Source organism: Bubalus kerabau, chromosome 5, assembly GCF_029407905.1.
Source record: "Bubalus kerabau isolate K-KA32 ecotype Philippines breed swamp buffalo chromosome 5, PCC_UOA_SB_1v2, whole genome shotgun sequence".
NCBI classification, from domain to species: Eukaryota; Metazoa; Chordata; class Mammalia; order Artiodactyla; family Bovidae; genus Bubalus; species Bubalus kerabau.
In genome coordinates this window covers 4,221,420-4,238,931 of record NC_073628.1, presented here as the reverse complement: position 1 = coordinate 4,238,931, position 17,512 = coordinate 4,221,420, and the positions used below count along the sequence as shown (strand labels likewise).

Genomic DNA, 17,512 nt, shown 5'->3' with positions numbered 1-17,512 from the left:
TGCAATGGAAGCACAGAATCTTAACCACTGGACCTTCAGGGAAGTCCCACATCATATCCTCTTTGTCAGCCTGCAGCTCCTTTGCCAGAACAAACAGTCTGATGGGAGCAGAAAGTGAATATGTCCCTAAGCTGACCTATGGGAGTGCGTGAGGGGACTCTTCCAGGGTCCCTGTCCATCATCAAAACAGGAGCCCTGTCAGAGCTGGGCTAGCAGCACCCCACCCGCTCTCCATACCCAGAGTCCCAGATGGATTCAGCAAGAGGACGCATCAGTGGTTCGTGTCCTTTATTAACCAGACAGGCATTGAGGGTCCATAGCAGGAAGAGGCGCTGCTGAGAAGGCTCAGAACACTGCTGGTGAATCTCACAGGATGTCGGCTTTGGAGAGGGTGGTTCCCAAGGCAGCTCTCACCACGTGAACCTCTCCCCGCCTGCGCTTTGTGCCAGATTCAGACGCAGCACCATTCCTGCGTGCTCAAGCACATGACCATCCTCCAGCAGGCAGTGGTAATGGTGATGGAATCAGGAGGGCTTCCCTCAAACCCACAGTGGATGGAGCTGGCCATGGAGGACAGGACCGCCTCCGACAAACTGGGGAAGGAAGAAAGCCTGCCGTGAGTCATCCTCCTCCTCACTCTGTGTACCCCTGGGCTCCTCGCCCCACGAGGAGGAAGGATCTTGCCCCCTCCCCCATGGCTGACGCTGTCCAACTTCTCACTTCCTTGGCCTCTGGGCAGCGGGCTCCTCTGCAAAGATACACAGTCCACTTATATACCCAGTCCCCTTGGATTTATTCATCAGGTTGAAATCACCTCTTTTTTTCCTTTTCCTTTATAGGATTCAGAGTTATGTTGTTTATTCTAAAGGTTAAAAAGAAATCAAGATCATGAAAAGTTTATAAAAAGCAATCAAGTCTGTGATGTTTAACATAATTTCCATAGCTCAAAAGCCACTCAGAAGACCCTTAGAATCCAAAAGCAAAGAATGAGAAATCACCTCTTTTTAATAAAAGCCCAAGGAGAGGCAATGGAAGTAGCTCTCTGAATGCAGAAGTTGGTCCAGGGCTGGCCCACATGGGTTTTCTCATAGCCCCTCTTGCAGATGGCATCATAGACTCAATTGACATGAGTCTGAGCAAACTCCTGGAGATAGTGAAGGATAGGGAAGCCTGGCGTGCTGCAGTCCATGGGATCGCAAAGAATCAGACACAACTTAGCAACTGAACAGCCACTCTTGCAGGGTCCCTGCCACGTGCCAGGCGGGGGGCGGGGGGCAGGCCAGAGAGACCAGGGGCAACAGTGTAGCTTCATCCTCAATTTTCCCCCTTTCAGTAGCTCTGCCCACACCCCACCCTCACCACTGCAGACCCCCATGGTCAACCCACCAACGCAGCCACTCTGTCCCCTCAAGCTCACTGCGCCTCTGGGAAGCGTGGGCACCCACCCAGGTCCCCCAGGAGCTCGGCTGCCAGGAGCACCCCCAGCCTCTAATGTTGGCTGTTCAGGCAGCTCCTGGTCCAGTTGTTGCTGCTATTTTTGCTCAGTCATGTCTGATTCTTTGCGACCCCAGGGACTGCAGCCCGCCAGGCCTCCCTGTCCTTCACTATCTCCCAGAATTTGCTCAAATTCATATCCTTGAGTCAGTGATGCCATCCAACCATCTTATCCTCTGTCGCCCCCTTCTCCTCCTGCCTTCAATCTTTCCCAGCATCAGGGTCTTTTCCAGTGAGTCAGCTCTTTGCATCAGGTGGCTAAAGTATTGGAGCTTCAGCTTCAGCCTCAGTCCTTCCAAAGAATATTCACGGTTGATATCCTTTAGGATTGACTGGTTTCATCTCTTTGCAGTCCAAGGGACTCTCAAGAGCCTTCTCTAGCACCACAGTTCGAAAGCACCGATTCTTCAGTGCTCAGCCTTCCTTATGGTCTAGCTCTCACATCCGTACTTGACTATGGGAAAAACCTTAGCTTTGACCTGCTCCTCAACCCCATGGGAGCCCTGGCTAAGAACATCACGCTTTGGCCATCCTGGGAAACCACAGCCAGTGTCTGGTTAACCTGGAAGGGGGTGTACAAAAAGCCCCCATGGTGGCCTCAAGAGGCATCAAGTCTATTGGTCCCACATCTGACACCCCAGAGCTCCATGAGGGCCCAGGCTGAGGCCAGTCTCCGGCTGAGACCACCACCTCACTGAGGCTTGCCCCCTGCCCCATCCTGCCTCCTTCACTTCCTCTGAGAGACCTCCCTCAGTAAATCATGTGGATCCCAGCCCTTGCCTCAGGCTCTGCATCCGGGAAACCTGACCCAAGACCCTGCCCTTTTGTGTCTCTGGCTTTGCTGTCTCTATAACATCATGAAAGGACCACCTTCCCTTTGTCAGGGGCCAAACTGTCTCCCCCAAAGAGCCCTGTGTTGGGGTCCTGACCCAGCACCTCATGATGTGACTGTATCTGGAGCTGGGCCTTTCAAAAAGTGATTAAGGTAAAAATGAAGTCTTTTGGGTGGGCCCTAGTCTGTTAGAGGTCTAGTGGCTTTATAAGAAGAGGCGGTCAGGACACAGACACACTCAGAGGGACGACCCTGTGAGGACACGGGGAGGGGACAGCCGTCTGCACGCCCAGGAGGGGGCCCTAGGAGGACCAGCCCAGCCCACACCTGGGTCTGGGGTTCCAGCCTGCAGGCCTTCCCCTCTGGCTGGGGTGCTTTGTGACAGCAGCCTGAATAAACTCACAGAGTCTTCCTCTCATTGAGTTTCCATTTATCCTTCAGAATCCATCTGAAATATCATCCTAGGTTCTCTGAGACAGAAGAAATCATTTATCCGAAATGTTTTTGTGCCTCTGTGCATGTGTGAGTGCGTCCTCAGTCGCTTCAGTTTTGTCTGACTCTTTGTAGCCCACCAGGCTCCTCTGTCCATGGGATTCTGTAGGCATGAGTGGACTGCCATTTCCTCCAATACAGGAGTGGGTTGCCCTTTCCTCCTCCAGGGGATCTTCCTCACCCAGGGATCAAACCCGAATCTCCTGTGTCTCCTGCATTGCAGGTGGATTGTTTACTACTGAGCCACTGGGGAAGCCCAACTCTCTTTATATATATATATATGTATATACATGCACATATATCTTATCCTCACTTGCCTTACAGTAGTCACATACACTCCTTTCCCTCCCAGTGCAGATTTTGTGATTTAATTTATCCATCCATCCACCCTAGTAAATTCTCCATCCATGTCTGTCGAGCTAAAACGGCCTGGGATTGAGTTTCTTGAGTCCCCAGGCCGGCCACCTCCCTCCTCCCCCGCCGCCCAGTGCAGGGGCACCCCTGATGGTATCGCAGACCTACACGAGGTGCAGGACAGGCTCAAACACCGGCTCCATTCAGACGGCCCTAGGGACACAGGCTGGAAACTTAAATTTCTTCCCATGCGGCCCAAGTCTTCCTGGGAAGTCGCTGACTGAACACACCTCGCCGAATAGATTAGAGATGAAACTGAGCGGCCGGATCGGTCTCGGTTTCCCGGGGGGCCCCTAATCTGCAGGGCCGCTTCCCTCGACATAGCCTGCAGGAGCGCGGCTGCTGGGCGGCTCACCCAGAGGTCGGTTGTCCAATTCGGCGGAGCCAAAGCTATCTGTTTAGCAGACACCCTATGTGCGTGTCAGGATCCACAACCATCATCCTTGATGCTGGGTTTTTTCTTCCTCGTTGAAATGGATCTTTTGAGAGCCAGTCAAGGGGAAAGAATGTGGAAGGATGGAGTGCAGTGGGGTACCTCCGTGAAAGAGGCGCTTGATTATATGGGAAACATTAAAAACAGGGAGTTTTCCCTTTTACCTCTCATTTCCTTCAGTTACCTATAAATTTCACTGTCAGAGAAACTACTCATCTGTTTTCCTGAAGAAGCGGGTAGAAAACATCCAGAGTGCAGCATATTTACCACAAATGTTCCCATTGTCAGGAGCCGAGTTTTTGAAGTACATGTACATGCCTCTCTCCCTGCCCCCACCCCCCTAAGAATACTAAGAGCTGCTTTGCATAAGCCGCCGGTTGGGCAGACGGGGAAGGCGAATGCAAATATCATAGGATGGATTATGATCGCCCGGCCCTTGCCTTATGGACAATAGATTTCTCGACAGACCCAACATCAGCGACAGCCAGGTTGCATTTTTAAAAGGACTTTTGTGCATTTTTTTTTCTCCTTCTTAGTACTTAGGAGTCCCTGAAAAGACATCAAAACCGTTTAGTGCAGATATTCAGAATAAATGAAACTCTTTTTTTTTTTTTTTTTTGCCCTTGTCGGTTGCCTTTGTAATAAACGGTCTCCTTATGTGTTTGGATACTTATGTAACTTAAGATGAAAAGACATCTTATCGCCTCCAGGCAGAATGATGGGAAATTAGCGGCATACCTGCAACTACCATTTGCCTGGGACGGAGTCCATTCCAGACCATGGGAAAGGGGAGCATTTGCTCCGTGGGATCAATCTCATGCCTTTCAATATTTCCATACAACGACTTTTCTTAAAAGCATGTAAAAAAATACCTTGGCTAACTGGTTTTGTTAATGAACATGAGAGGAAGGTGGTCATGGGGAGCCACGGAGGGTTTGCCCAAGAATTTAAGTAACTGGTTTTGGAGTTGATTTGTTGAAATTTTCATGACCCTTACTGATTTAGCGACATTAAAATGAACCAGGCAAGTCGGGGTGGAAAACAGAAAAGTCGAGATCAAAGTCTCCAAGCAAGTCGGCTAATCTTAAAGGGCCTCAGATGACCCTGCGAAGAAATGGGTATAATTATACCCAGTGCATCAGGTCTCTGTGAAGCTTAATGACAACCTGAAAGTGTTCTGAGATCCTCAGATGAAAATAGACCACAAACACAGAGTGTTATTACAGAATTCAAAAGGATTCTTTCCTTTCTGCAATAAAATGCCGTGGGCACCATCTGAACTTTGTCCCTTCCAGCCATGACAACTCCCGCCATGTCCGACTCTTCACCACACCTGCTTCTCAACCCCTTTAAAGTCCTTTGATTTCTGTGGGCCTCTTCACATGCCCCAAGACAATGGTCTTTCATTATGAATACGCTCCTTAGCAACAGTCTCCAGGAAGGAAAAGATATCTCTGCTGCACCCAGTGGATTCTTACTCATTTCTTCATCATCAACAGCATCATCTGGGGGGGTGACTGTGGTACCCACCACACCTGACTTGGATTCCACCAGATCACAACGGTGCTCTTTCTAAAGAGCAACCAGGGAGAGGTCTTGGGTTTGCCTCTTTTATTTATTCTTTTTTGCTGTAATCAAGCAGAAAGACTTGACTGATCATACTAAACTTGGTCTCTAATAAACGGATGCCTGCTACACATATTTTTGTTTCCCCTTTGGATCTGCCATCTTCAAAACACAATTTTCTTGTCCAGATTATGTCCATAGGGCAAGAAAAATGGATGGAGGACCCTGTGTGGTCTGAAGCCCCTGGGCTTACCAGTACATGAAGCAGTTACATAATCCTGCTAAGCCACTTTCTCAGGGGTATTATATGAAGTTGAATACTTTTTATTTCTAGACACTGAATGCACTGGAATGGAAAAGACCCTCATCTCCATGAGGTGGTCCCCTGCTATTCCCTCTTGGAGGAGGGAATGGCGATCCCTTCCAGTATTCTTGCTGGAGAATCCCATGGACAGAGAAGCCTGGCGGGCTACAGTCCATGGGGTTACAAAGAGTCAAACACAGCTGAGCGACTAACACATGCTATCCCCTCCATCCAGAACACTTCATTCCTGATGGTCACCTGATTCCCTCCTCTTTCTCATCAGAGCTGCACACAATGTCTCCTGGCCTCTCTAGCTTCCCCCGACCCCACTGCCCATCTCCGTCCACTGGCTCTTGGGATCTCTTTTTGTTCAGTCATTCAGTTGTGTCCGACTCTTTGCAACTCCACAAGCTGCTGCACACCAGACTTCCCTGACTTTACCATCTCCCAGAGCCTGCTCAAACTCACACCTACTGAGTCTGTGGACGATGCCATCCAATCATCTCATTCTCTGTCACCCCCCTCTCCTTTCCTCAGTCTTTCCCAGCATCAGGATCTCTTCTGATGAGTCAATTCTTTGTATCAGGTGGCCAAAGGATTGGAGCTTCAGCTTCAGCATCAGTCCTTCCAATGAGTATTCAGGGTTGATTTCCTTTAGAATTGATTGGTTTGATCTCCTTGCTGTCCAGGGGATTCTCCAGAGTCTTTTCCAGCACCATAGTTCAAAAGCATCAGTTCTTCAGCAGTCAACCTTCTTTATGGTCCAACTCTCATGTCTGACCTTCATCTGTCCGTTTCCCCCTTCCGTCGGACAGAGAATCAGCCCACAGAATGTTGACTTCCCAGCACTTCCAGATAGTGTGTGTGAGGGCTAAGCACACACCCATGGCAGTCCTCAGAGGAGCCTAGGGGCAGGAAGCAAGAGGCATGTTCAGCACGCACCTCCAGCGAGGCACCCGGTGTGGGGGGTGGGGGTGGCGGTGACAATGAGAAATGGCTCTCCTACTCCAGCCTTTGTTCTTGGACCAATAAATTTCAACTTTGGGGGTCACAGCACCATATCTGGCCATTGATTGGGTGCACTGATGGGTAGCTGAGTCGTTCACAGGATGCTCTTGTACTCTCCCAGCCTATCTGCTTCTGACTGATGAGAGTAGGTCCTAAGCCTAGTAGACCACAAGGCCGTGTGTTCAGTGTGGTATCTCCCCAGCTGTAAAATGACTTCTCAATTCAAGGTGTGCAGTCAGACCTTGGGGATGGATTCTGTAAGCCCTTTGATGGATGCTGGGAAGCACTGTGAGCAGAGGAAGCAAACCCATACCAAGAGTAATGGCAGTTCCGGAAAAGACAAACTGCTGTTCTGCCCAGATTAGAAGGGCTTCCCTAGTGGATTAGCTGATAAAGAATCTGTCCGCAATGCAGGAAAGATGGGACTAGGGTTCAGTCCCTAGCTCGGAAAGATCCCCTGGAGAAGGGAACGGTTACCTACTCCAATATTCTTGCCTGGAGAATGCCAGATTAAAAGAGGGGTGATGGAATCAACCTGCCACTAAGGGGTCCACTGGTGCTCTCAAGGAAAGGTGTCATGTTGAAGGGTCATCATTTGTCTTGGTTGCTGAAAGTTTGGGTGTCCAGCATGGGTATTTGTGCCTATGGGCCACTTAACATGCCCCAAGACAATAGTCATTATTTCTGAACACTCTCTTAGTAACGTAATTTCCAGGAAGAAAGAGGTATCTTTGCTGTCTCCTGTGGATTCTTGTTCATTACTCCATCATCAATAGCATCATCTGGGGATGACTGTGGTCATCCAAAGAGAGCAGCCAAAGAGAGATTTGGGGTTCATCATCTTTGATTTATTCTTTTGTGCCATAATCAAGTAGAAAGACTGGCCATCATCTCCAGGACAAGTCATCCCGCTGACCTGGTCCCTGAGGGCCTGAACTATGGGACAGACCCTCTGAAGGCCAGTTGACATCCACACACTTTTGCCCACTGCTGCAGGTCCATCTCCAAACCAAGTTGTTCCCGATCTCCTAATATTGTTCCTTTCAGGCTCCTATCCCATAAGACAAGCCGTTTGCCCATGTCCAGGTGTCTGTGGATTTTTCTGCTTCTGGGTACTTTTCTATGTATGGTGGATGGCCAGTGTGCTGCCTGAGGGATGCCCCCACCGCCCCTGCTGTCTTTCAGGGTTACTTCTCAGAGAGGACGTGATGCAAAAAGAGTCAGTCTTCAGCCAGCTCATGAGAGACACTTCAGCTGCACAGCCACCTGGAGTGCCCTGGCCAGGTGCTCCAGCCCTGTTGGAACCTACTAGCAACTCACAAGCTGTTCTTCAAACCACCAGTGGCTTCTATATTTTAGAGAGCACATCTTGGGGCTTCCCTGGCAGCCTAGTGGTTAAGACTCTGCACTTCCAACAGAGGGGGGCACAGGCTCAATTTCTGGTCAAGAAACTAAGATCCTGCATGCTGCACAGTATGGCCAAAAAAAAGAAAAAATTCTAGAAAGAGCATGTCTTCACTCAAGAACTCCACAGGTCTATGCTGAGACGCTCCTGGAGAGGTTTTCTGCACTCTCCACCTGTGCAAGCCTTCATCACTTATCTGGTGGATCACAAGCCCCTAGGGACAGAGAAACTTACACTCCAGCCTCTGCCTGCCACCGAGCCCTCTAAGACCTGCTCTGGGTCTCACATGAGATAGAAAGCCTTTCAAACCACTCAATAAGCTGGTTAGAACAGAATTCCTGAGAGTGATATCGATTTCCGCCTCCCCCCAAGTCCAAACAACTTTAAATTTTGTGCTTCTTTCCTGCTAGCTGTAGAAGATGTAGGATGGGCAGCAAACGGTTCTTTGCTTTAAAGGGAAGCCTTCATTGGCATGCAGCCCTCTATATTGTCATAAGTTTCTTTCTCACTTTCTGCATACTCTCTGCTCCATGCTCACCACTTCCAGTTCACATGGGTTATCAGTATAGAAGACCAGCCTGATCTATAGAATATCAGGATGACTATGGTCCCTGTGAGGTGTCTTGTTGGGAGAACAGGAGAGTTAGCTCCAGTATAGAACCAGAGAGTGAATGTGAACTGCTGTCCTTCTCCTATGATGACAAATTGCTTTTTATCCTCTTCACCAATGGGATTGGAGAAGAACACTTCTAGATCAATAGGTGCATGCCATTTAACTTCCATTTCTGGCTCCCAGATGGAGAAGTGACTACCAGAGGAAGCTTCCTGCCATAAAGAACCAGAAAACTGGGGGGAATCAATATGAAGCAATCTTGTTTGGGCAACAGAAAGCAGGCATTAGAGACTGTGATCCCTGAGAGAAGGGCAAGTCATAAGGCAATCCCATTAATTGCCCCGCCTCTCTGCCTGGGGAAATTTCCTGACCACAGTATAGGAGCGAGAGCAGAGAACAATCTTATTGAGCGGAGGGGACGGCCAAAATGACGTGAATCTGTGGTCAGGGTGCCAGAGAGGAGGCAGCTGTGCCCACAGGAACACCTCAGACATTTGCATGAAGATTAGCTGCAAGTCTTTGGCTAAGAGTGGGGTTGTGAGTATACAGGGAAAGACTATGCAAGAATTACCTGAGATCAGGTGCTGTGGAGTTGAGAGACCAAAGTTTGCTGAGACACACTGAAGTTCCCAGCCAGCCAGAAAGGAGAAGAGACATCAGAAAAGTTGTGCCTTAGGAGTAAAGACCATAACTTACAGCAAAATCTAGTCTATCTAAGTCTAGAGCCTTAAATCAACTCTCAACAAAGCTTGAAGACAGAATTCAGAAGGAGAGTCAAAGAAACTTAGAGGGGCCCAGGAAAAGCCAGATCCAAGTCTATGCAAATTCAAGTTATCAGCCAGGAATATCCACCACCTACAAGAATAAAACCAGCAGTACTCAGAGACAAATATCAAATTCCAAATCTCTAAAATGTGCCATCTGAAGTTCCAAATAATAGGAAAAAATCTAGACATGCAAAGCACCAGGAAAATATAACTCATATGCCATAAAATAGCAGTCAATTGCCACTGACACGAAGATGGCCCAGATATTGGACTTAGCAGATATATAAAGCTATTATTATAAATATGTTCAAGGATTTAAAGGAAAATATGGCCCTAATGAACAAATCAATAAAGAATCTCAGCAGATAAATTAGAACTTGAAAAGAGAACTAAATGGAAATTCCAGAATTCACAGGCACAATAACAAGTGAAAAAGTAAGTGGATTCAAAGAAGATTAGAAATATCAGTAGAAATTACCCGAAGACAGATCAATGGAAACTATCCAATCAACAGAGAGGCCTTCTCTGGTGATTTGGTGGATAGGAATCTGCCTGCCAGTGCTGGGGACATGGGTTCCACCCGGTCTGGGAAGGTTCTTCATGCAGCGGAGCAACTAAGCCTGCACACCACCACTGCTGAGCCCAGGCCGCCTGGAGCCTCACATGCCTGGAGCCTGTGTTCCACAAAAGAGAAGCCACTGCAGTGAGAAGTCTGTGCATCTCCATGAGGAGTAGCCGCCACTCAGCACAACCGCACACAGCCACAAAGACCCAGTCCTACCAGAGTAAATAAAGAAGTTTTTAAACATTTTAAAGAGAGAGAGGGAAATCTAAAGAAAATTAGCAAATGCTCAGAGACCCTTGGAACAAAGTCAAATGGCCTGGAATATGTGTAGTTGCAGTCCCAGAAATAAAACAGAGTGAAAGGAAGCACAAAAAGACTGAGTAAATAAAACAAAAAATTCCCAAAGTTGAAGATCTCCATATAATAGGGAGAAAGCTATTTACAGATCCAAGAAACACAATAAATCCCAAATAGGATAATTACAAAACAAAACCCAAAAAAAGCCTGAAAACCATACCTGCACTCATCGTCATACTACTGAAAAATAGAAAGTCTTGAAAGCAGCCAGATAAAAGAGCACATTACATATACAGGAAGAACCCAACACTGATGGCTGATATCTCATCAAAAACAAAAGAGATCAGCAAATAGTGGGAAACAATATTTAAAGTGTTGGAAGGAAAGACTCACCAACTCAGAATGTTAAACCCAATGACAATGTCCTTCAAAAACAAGAGAATTGAAATAAAGGCATTTTCAGATCAATAACACACAAGGAGATCAAACCAGTCAATCCTAAAAGAAATCAGCCCTTAATATTCTTTGAAAGGACTGATGCTGAAGCTGAAGCTCCAATACTTTGGTCACCTGATGCAAAGAGCCAACTCATTCCCTGATGCTGGAAAAGATTGAGGGCAGGAAGAGAAGAGGAAAGCAGAGGATGAGACGGTTAGATGGCATCACCGACTCAGTGAACATGAATCTGAGCAAACTCTGGGAGATAGTGGAGGACAGAGGCACCTGCCAGGCTGCAGTCCATGGGATCACAAAGAGTTGGACTTGACTTAGCAACTGAACGACAACACAAGCAAAAATTTACTGCCAGCTGATCTGTACAGCCAGGACGTTCTTCTGGTGGAAGCTTCACCCAACTGAAAACAAGAGTTTACAGGAGGAATGAAAAGTGCCTAAACCCATAAATGAGTGAGAACACAACCACATACAGCGTCAGGGGCCGTGTCAGTCTCCTCGTTACCATACACCGCCTCTGGCGTGGTTTACTGAACGTCCTGCGCGCTTTGGGGTCAGATGGGTGAGTGGAATGGGAATGCGATGGGGCAGGACCCCCGCATCCTTAAGTGTTTTGTGATGCACCAAGTCTTTGCAGCTCCTCCTGGGGTGGTTTTGCTTCTGCCTCACTGCCTCAGCCAAGAGGGTACAGTTTCAAGTGGCTCCACTTGGCCCCTCCCACCGAATGACTCCTTTTCTGCAGGTCACAGAATCAAAGCCAGGGTCCTGCCGACTCTGGATTGCAGCCCCCCAAGTTACACAATAAGGGACCAAGAAAGTGATTGCAGGTCAGCCCCTGGATTCGCTGTGACACAGAATTGGGCCAGGACTCTATTTATCACTGTCACTGGGGTCAGCAACAGAGTTTCAGGTCTCCTGGTAGCAGACTCTGCATCCAACAATCCTGGAAAGTCTTTTCTCAGGACACAGGTACCATGGTCAGTAGCCATATATCTATCACTTTGGGGAAGGATCAGGAAAATAATGACGGCATCAACCGGCAGTGACATTTACAGGATCTGTCCTCAAGGAGACTTGACTTCTACTTAATCGATCAATAGTGTCCGGGTCTGTGAACGGAGCCAGACCAACCATCGCATGTATTTTCCTGGTTCCGTTGGCACCCATTACCAGCTCCTGCTGTCTTCATTGCCTGACGTATTTCTCCTCTGCAGACATCCTGATGGCCAATCTTAGTTATCAGCCTTACCAGTCGATGTATTAAGGGGCCATGGGTTCTGTTAGGGAGGACAAGTGTCAGGTGTCTTGAGTGAGGCTCTGGGGAATCTCTCAGAGAAAGGGGACACGTCCCCTCTGTCAGGGGTAAGGAGATTGCTCCTGTTGATGTGGTGGGAGCCTGTGTGTAAGTGTGACTGCTGATTTCAGGGTGCAATTTCATACCCAGCCCAGCCTCCGTGGCACTGCGAACTCAGAAGTTAACATTGTCAGCCAGGGGACTTCCCTGGTGGCCCAGTGGCTAAGACTTCAAGCTCCCAAAGCAGAGGATCACAATTTAATGCCCGGTCAGAGAACTAGACCCCATGTGCTGTAACTAAGAGTTCGCACGTCACAACTAAAGATCCTGTGGGCTGCTACGAAGACCCGGCACAGCCAAATAATTCTTTTTAAATTATTAGACAATAGGCTGCCCGGATGATAAACAGAAACCTGCAGATCTAAAGACACTGAAATCCCCTGAATGTTCTGGAATTCATACCAGAGTCTGCCTCATTCCCGGGTGGCTCAGTGGCAAAGAATCCACCTGCAATGCAGGAGACTGGGGTTCGATCCTTGGGTCAGGAAGATGCCCTGGAGGAGGGCATGACAACCTGCTCCAGTGTCCTTGCCTGGAGAATCCCATGGACAAGGAGCCTGGCGGGCTACAGTCCATGGGGCCCCAAAGAGTCAGATACGACTGAACGCACACGTGCTGCCTCATCCCAAACCTCTCGGTCTGCCTACTAGACAGATTTTGTTCTGAGAATTCAAGACCACCAGCCCAAATGGGCCCCTGGTTACCTGAAGAATAATTCGAGTAGGGTGGGTGAGGTTCAAGTTTGCTTAAGGAAGAAGCCCAATAAGCCAGTGGACTCCTGAGGGCTCCTGAGGGCTTCACTGTGGCCTCCACGGGCAGGAAGGTTGCTGTCTCCCCGAGGTTGCTTTCTAAAATGTAAACACAGCTTTTCTCCTCCTCCTCCTCCTTCTTATTTTTCTTCTCTTCTTCCTCCTCCTCCTTCAGTCTGTGGGATTTTCCTCTTTGACAGTACAATTTGCTAAAAACGAACATTTTGACAAGAAAAATATGTGGGCACCAGGGCCAGGAGGGAAGCTGTGAATTCTCTGCCCACTGTCCCAGAGGGAGTCGGGGGAGCGGGGGCCGGCCTCGCGTTCCTGCCCCCGGGGAGGCAAAGGGACTCTGCCTGGCTTCCTCGCAACGTCTGATGAGGCCGCTGTCCTCAGTCCTTCCCTGCAGGGTGGCTCCTGGTGTCCCCCACCACCAGCCAAGCGGGAGCCCTCTTGTTGATGAGCGGGAAAAGAACCAACTCAGCCATCCCAAGTCCAGTATTCCCAGTGCCTGGCCTTAAGCCACGTGACCTGGGGGTGGGGGCCAGTGAGGCTCAGAGACGTGGAGCTCAGAAGGAACAGGGTTCGAGTTCAAAACCAGTCCTTCGGACCCCAGACCCCTTGCCTTATTTTTGCTCCACTCCGGCCCAGAGGCAATGCTAAGCACCAAGGATGTGGCTGAAGGCAGACAGAACTCCTATTTGGTCAGAGAACTCCTCAGCCAGAGGATTCAGGGATGGAAAGGAGCTCCCAGTCAGGCTGCTCCTTACCACCTGCCCAGGTGTGAGCGGTCTGGGTCCTTGGGGAGTCTGGAAGGGCCTTAGGGGTCTTGGAGGGCCTCCAGGGGTCTGGGACCTTCAGGGATCTGTGGGGGCCTCTGCGGTCAGGGAGGAACTCAGGAGTGGACCTTGGGGAATCTGGGGGCCAGCGAGGGGATTTGCGATCTCAGTGGCCTCGGGGGGCCTTGGTGGTCTGGGGAACCTCGAGGAGTCCGGGGGGACCTCGGGGAGTCTGGGGGGAACTCGGGGAGTCTGGGGAGATTTCAAGGAGTCTGGGGGACCTCAGGGCATCTGGGGGATCTCAGAGAATCTGAGGGAACCTCAGGGAGTCTGAGGGGACCTCGGGAAGTCTGGGGGGACCTCAGGGAGTCTGGGGGAAACTTGGGGAGCCTGGGGGGACCTCAGGGAATCTGGAGATACCTCTGGGAATCTGAGGGGCTTAGGGATCTGGGGGATCACTGTCTTACTGAGAGAAACCAGTAGGATTGGGGAACCCCAGGGGTCATGGGGCACAGAGCTTATTCCCCAGATTCAGTTCATGGTGGGACATCTTGCATGCTTGCAGCCATGTGCCACTTCCTACTCGGTAAACCCAGTGTGACCAGCTCCAGGATGGGAAGCCAGGCAGGGGACCAGGGAACATCCCTGAAGAAGAAGAAAAGTGGCAGCCGTGCAGCCAGAAAGCCTTTCAACTTTCAGGGTCAACACAGCCCCTCCAGATGCTCCAAAGTTAGGAAGCGAACGGCAGCGGCGAGGGTGCCTCGGGGCTCTGCCTGCCCTGACCATAGAAGTCACTGTCCGAGTGAGTCACCGACATGTTCCTGCTCCCTGCAGCACAGGGCTGGGCGCCAGGACCCCGAGCAGGCCATCTGCTCCCGGGTTCCATCAGCGAGGCCACCTGGCTTCAAAGGAACCGGAGTGAAGTCACAAAGAGAAAATCTGTGTTTAAAAGCTCAGGGCCTTTGGGGTCACCTCATCATGGGAGCCTGGACCTGGGCGGGGCGGGGGGGTGGGCTCCCACAGTGGCAAGGCACACAGCGAGGAGCCCGGGGAGCCTGTCCAGTTCATCCTGAGCAGATGGCCTGGGGCACTTTCTCGGATGTGTGGCCCATTCATGACTTTCCTGGAAGGTTTTTAAAATTTTTATTCATTCCTGTGACCACATCCTCCAGGAATCACATCCACAGGGAATCATCCAGAATGCTCTGATTTCAGGGCTCAGGTTTGCATTCCTCGGGGCGGGGGGGGGGGGCGGTGAAAAGATTGCCAGGGAAAGGGGTCTGCATTATTTCTGCAACGGAAACTTGTTATTGTTGTTTGCTGTTTGGACGCTAAGTCATGTCCAACTCTTTGCAACTCCACGGACTGAGGCATGCCAGGCTTGCCTGTCCTACACTCTCTCCTGGAGCTTGCTCAGACTCATGTACATCGAGTCAATGATGTCATCCAACCTTCTCTTCCTCTGTCATTTCCTTCTCCTCCTGCCTTCAATTTTTCCCAGCATCAGGGTATTTTTGCAATGAGTCAACTCTTCGCATCAGGTAGCCAAAGTATTAGAGCTTCAGCTTCAACATCAGTCCTTCCAGTGAATATTCAGGGTTGATATCCTTTAGGATTGACTGGTTTGATCTTGCTGTCTAGGGGACTCTCAAGAGTCTTCTCCAGGACCACAGTTCGAAAGCATAAATTCTTTGGCACTCTGCCTTCTTTATGATCCAACTCTCAGATCCATTCCAAGACTACTGGAAAAACCATAGCTTTGACTATACAGACCTTTGTCGGCAAAGTGATATCTCTGGTTTGTAATATGCTGTCTGGGTTTGTCATGGCTTTTCTTCCAAGGAGCAAGCGTCTTTTAATTTCACGGCTGCAGTCACCATCCACAGTGATTTTGGAGCCCAAGAAAATAAAGTCTGTCACTGTTTCCATTTTTCCCTTTAATTGGCAGCAGCTAACGGAGACCAGCTGGACACAAAGAGAACACTGGCTCCTAGGCAAGGATGCAAGATGAATGAGACACCCGCCCCCTGGAAAAGGTTCTCAGTTTACTGGGACTTCCCTGGTGGTCCAGCGGCTAAGACTCCATACTCCCAATGCAGGGGGCTCAGGTTCAATCCCTGGTTGAGGAACTAGATCCCACATGCCTCCCCTAAAAATGATCCTGCGTGCCACAACAAAGACTGAAGATCCTGCGTGCTTCAACGTAAGACCGAGCACAGACAAATAATAAATATTTTAAAAGAAAACAAACCCCCAAAAAAGAAGTTTGCTGGTTAAGGGGTGTGATCGCCTAGGCGGACTAGAGAAGAGGCAGCCCAGCCTGACCTTGTACTGCAGAGTCAGAATCCCACCCCCACCAACACTACTTCCTGCCCTCAGCCCCGTCCACTCCATCAGAACTTTCCTCCGCATGAAGACCCTGGACATCCCCTCTGCATCCCTGAAATAAATCCCAAACTCTCTGGCCTGACCCCCTGCCTCCTCTACTCGTGCCCCGCCCACTCCTTGAAGTCGCCCTTCCCCCATCCCCACTCGCCCCGCCTTCCCCACCTCTGCTCCCAGGGAACTCCACCCTCCTGTAGGTTAACAGCTCTCTCTCCTGGGGACATCCTCACACCTCCAACCTGAGAGCCCTCTCCTCTGCGTGTCCTCTCTGTCTCCTGATGGTTGCCCATTGTTTTGTGATGGTTTGTGTAGGAGTCAAGTGTCCACCTGGTTGCCTGCTCCAGGCGGGGCGAGGTGGTACCACCTCCCCAACAAGCAGGCTTCTCTGGTGGCTCCGTGGTAAAGAATCCGCCTGCAATGCAGAAGATGCAGGGTTGATCCCTGGGTCAGGAAGATCCCCTGGAGGAGGGCGTGACGACCCCATCCAGTATTCTTGCCTGGAGAATCCCATGGACAGAGGAGCCTGGCGGGCTACAGTCCATGAGGTCACAAAGAGTCGGGCACGACCGAACGACTTAGCACACACGCACCCCACCCAGCACAGCTCAGGATACAGGAAGAGGCAGGAAGATGCTCAGGAGCCCTCAGGTGAGTCCCTGACCCAGGCTGCAGGGGACCATGGCAGAGGGCAGAGAAGAGACTGAAAAGGGGCGGGGACCTCAGAGGGGCTCCCTGAATGGGTGAGGAGGACTAGCACCTGCCCCTCTGAGCTCTCAGATCTGGGAGTAAGGGGCTCTCTAGAGCTGGTCCTTGGGTAAGCTCTGCGCCCCACCCCCCGCCCCGAAATCTTCAAAACTGTAAAAGCCATGAGATACAACAGAAAAGCCTCCTGCATCCGTGCTCTGCTCCCCCACTGCATACAGCCTCAACCAATTTTCTTAGAAAGTCATATTTGAATCTCTGACTGCACCTTTTCAGGAGGGCGGGGCAGGCAGGGCTGGCCCGCCTGCAAATGGAAACTTTGCCGAGAATGCTGTGGTCTGGTGACCCAAACAAGCCCATTTGCAAATTGGCAGGTGGAATTGACCCCGTGGAGATAAAAGGCTTGATTGGGGAACATTTGAAGAAGTTGTTGAGTTTGGTTTTTGTTTTTTTTTTTTTACTGAGTGCAAAAGCAAGAGAGGGCAAAAAATAATCAAGTTAATAAAAATTGTACTGAATGAAGTTAGACACAATGGTAGTATTCTAAAGCAACAACTTCCACGGAGGCTTTTAAAACAGATTTTTACAAGCTGTTTTTCTCTTTCCTTTTTTCTTGCTTGTTTTAAACCGTGCTCGGTGAAAAGCCTTCTAAATTACTGTTGACCACATTATTTTCAATTCTTGAACCACGATTTTCCCCCTGTGCCTGGGGAGGCTCCATCTCTGAATTTACAGACAGGCCAGTTCCCAAAGGACAGCTGCTATAATTCGGCTCTAAGATTCCTCAGTGTGAGTCTGCAGAAGCGATTTAATGATAACCATAATCCCAAGGGACCCCAAAGGCCTTTGATGGGAGACTTAACCCTAGGATCCCTTGTGATTACTCAGCGGCCCATCTCC

The 17,512-nt window shown here is 49.8% G+C and overlaps 1 protein-coding gene across 1 annotated transcript in view; it reads right to left on the bottom strand.

Moving 5' to 3' along the window:
* Nucleotides 1-282: 282 nt before the first annotated feature.
* Nucleotides 283-17,512, bottom strand: part of LTO1 (LTO1 maturation factor of ABCE1) — a 67,838-nt gene continuing 50,608 nt past the window's right edge. Inside the window, exon 4 of the mRNA XM_055580582.1 lies at nucleotides 283-593. Within this exon, the coding sequence (XP_055436557.1) occupies nucleotides 452-593 (142 nt within the window). The 3' untranslated portion in view covers nucleotides 283-451. The remainder of the gene's footprint in view (nucleotides 594-17,512) is intronic.